The following is a 3,337-nucleotide window of genomic DNA, read 5'->3' on the forward strand; positions in this document are numbered from 1 at the left end:
GGGGTTGCTGATCTGATAAAGAAGTTCGTGATGATGATTGAAAAGTAGACTAACAATCAAGTGAAGGCACTTCGCACTGATAATGGAACTGAATTCAAGAATTCAATTCTTGACCATTTTTGCGCAGAAAAGGGGATAGTGCATCAATATAGTTATGCTCACACGCCTCAACAAAACGGTGTTGCTGAACGGAGAAACAGAACATTGAAAGACGCTGCAAGGACAATGCTTTGTGACTCCAAGCTACCTGTCTTCTTTTAGGCCGAGGCGATTAACACTGCTTACTACGTGCAGAATCGTGTTCTAATCAACAAATCATAGATGAAGACACCATACGAGATTCTTTACGGACACAAGCCTTCCGTAAGCCATTTCCGTGTATTTGGCTGCCCTTGCACCCTTCTTCACTTAGATTCCAACCCTAAATTTAATGCCAGAGCTGATGACTGTTACTTTGTGGGGTATGTTGTGCGCACCGCATATAGGGTTTACAATAAAAGGACTAAGCAGATCACTGAATCTTATGACGTGCGCTGGCTGGAGGAGAATGAAATTGACGCTAGAGTGGGTCCCGACTGGTTATTTGATTACAAATCCCTATTCAGATCTCTAAACGTGTCTTCGAATAATTCAAGTAGATCTTCCTCCGGTTTGAAGAATGTTCCTATGATTGAAGACGAAGATGAACAGGTTGTTTACAGACCCCCAATGGTTGAAATGGAATCCTCTGCTCCACTCGAGGGGGAGTTCTCTGCTCAATCTGAGGGGGAGTCATCTGTACAACCGACTAGTCCAGTGTTTGAGATTCCAACTGAAACTCCTAATGCTGAAGCTACACCTCTAACACCCATCGAGAGAGAGTTCATGTCTAGATATGCTTCCGCTGTCAATCCAACATTTATGGAACTCCTATTTCCTGAAGAAATTGCAAATGAATTTTTAGCAGAGTCTTCTAATTGGACTCAACCAGCAGATGATGGAGGCTTCAATATTCACACTCTTCCTGTTTCTATCAATGAGATCAGCCAAGACATACCCTCCCGAATTCAAAGCGATCATCCGATCGAAAATATCATTGGCCGGCTAGGTGATGGAGTTAAAACCAGAAGTCGGAGTGAAGACTTTAATGAATGTCTTTACTCTTGCTTTATATCTCAAGTTCAGCCCAAAAATATTGAAATGTCTTTAAATGATCCCAGCTGGGTAGACGCGATGCATGAAGAGCTAAATCAATTTGAAAAACTGGGGGTCTGGAAACTGGTTGAGTTACCAAAAGGCAAATGGTCTCTTGACACGCGTTGGGTCTACCGTACTAAGCAAGATGATTCTGGTGTAATCGTTCAAAATAAAGCATGATTGGTGGTCCGAGGGTTTCGACAGATCGAGGGTCTTGATTATACTGAGGTGTATGCTCCCGTGGCTCGTCTAGAGGCTATTCGAATCTTCATCGCGTATGTTTCCTATAAGAATTTCACGGTCTACCAGATGGATGTCAAGACTGCCTTCCTGTATGGCAATGTGAAGGAAGAAATTTATGTTGATCAACCCCCTAGGTTTGTTGACTCAAAGTTCCCTAATCATGTCTACAAGTTGGACAAGGCATTGTATAGGTTACATCAAGCTCCTCGAGCATGGTATGCAACCCTAACAAAGCACTTGCTCCAACATGGCTACTCTCGCGGTACTATTGATCAAACTTTATTCATCAAGCATGTGGGTGATGATCAGATACTGGTTCAGATCTATGTTAACGATATCATCTTCGGGTCCACATGTCCAAAGCTTTGCAAAGAGTTTGAAAGCGTGATGAAGAAGAGATTTGAGATGAGTTCTCTAGGTGAAATTACCATATTTTTGGGGCTTCAGATCAATCAAAATTCAACCGGAATCCTGCTACATCAAGCAAAGTATGTTGAAGATATTCTTGAGAAGTTTGGATTTTCAGACGCGAAGCCTGCTTCAACTCCCATGGCTGAAAGACCCCTGTTGACTCCAAATATTGACGGTGAACCCGTAGATCAAACTCACTATAGATCGATGATCGGTTCCTTGATGTATCTCACTGCAAGTCGTCCCGACATCATGTTTGCAGTGTGTCAATGTGCTCGCTATCAGGCTAATCCTAAACTTTCACATCTTATTGCTATCAAAAGAATCTTTCGATATATCAAAGGCAGTCCAAAACTAGGTCTTTGGTATCCGAAAAATTCTGAATTTGATTTATATGCTTTTGCTGACAGTAATTATGGAGGCTGTGAGCTTGACAGGAAATCAACATCAGGAGGGTGTCAGTTCCTTGGTGATAGACTGGTATCCTGGCAATGCAAGAAACAGCATACGGTATCTACTTCTACAGCAGAAGCGGAATACGTTGCTGCCTCGGCGTGCTGTTCTCAAGTTATCTGGATCCAACATCAGTTGTTGGATTACAGTCTGAACTATCTAGAAACCCCAATTCATTGTGATAATGAGGCCACTATACAAATAACTAAAAATCCTATCCAACATTCCAAAACCAAGCACATTGACATCAAAATTCATTTCATCAGAGATTGTTATGAGCGCTCGCTCATCCGGCTAGAACAGATTCCCACCACTAGCAATGTGGCGGATTTGTTCACTAAGCCGTTTAACAAAGCTCGATTCGATGTGCTTGTGGGATTTTTAAAAATGATTCCTTTTGAGGATTAATTTTTGTTTTTAGGATAGTTTAAATTTGCACATTTACTTTTGTTTCTCTCCTATGCACAAATTTAGGGGGAGAAATAAAAACAAAAAAAAATAGAAATTTTCAAAAACCCAAAAACATTAGAAAATTAGAAAATCTAAAAATATGTTGGTTATGATATGTGCTTGACGGAGATGTTCTGGGAAGTGATATTATCAAGTGATAACAGGCAACCTGAGTCCTCGTAACGTACCCAAAGTTGAAGGGTCTATGATCTGGTTTGATGCGTCGATAGGCACGGAAAATTTTAAAATGGACATGACTAGGCAAAGTTGAACTTAGGAAATTTATAGACTTGACAAATCTTAACCTAGTTAGATCCATTCAGCCTGACAATAGGACGCTCGGATCGGTTGAGCAGAGAGATATATATGGGAATCTACTCGTCACATAAATCGAACCCGTACTTGGAACCGTGGTTTAACTTTTCCGCCATGTGCGGATTCTGTCCTTAATTTCGGTATTGATGGGGCAACTGGTAAATTCTGATAAGTTAGGTATGTAGAAAATAATTTTCTTTCTTTCTGTCTGTTAGTCGTATGTTACCTCCTCTGCGTGATTGGAAGAGATCCGACTTGGACTGTAACATATGCAAATCTATCTCTCTAC

The 3,337-nt window shown here is 41.0% G+C and overlaps 1 protein-coding gene across 1 annotated transcript; it reads left to right on the forward strand.

The window, feature by feature from the left end:
- Window positions 1-321: 321 nt before the first annotated feature.
- Window positions 322-1,356, forward strand: LOC145002755 (uncharacterized). The gene has a single exon (XM_078961955.1). The coding sequence runs from the start codon at window positions 322-324 to the stop codon at window positions 1,354-1,356; it is 1,035 nt and encodes a 344-aa protein (XP_078818081.1).
- Window positions 1,357-3,337: the final 1,981 nt, after the last annotated feature.

The sequence above is a fragment of the Lactuca saligna genome, chromosome 6, assembly GCF_052625555.1.
Source record: "Lactuca saligna cultivar CGN05327 chromosome 6, ASM5262555v1, whole genome shotgun sequence".
Classification (NCBI taxonomy): Eukaryota; Viridiplantae; Streptophyta; class Magnoliopsida; order Asterales; family Asteraceae; genus Lactuca; species Lactuca saligna.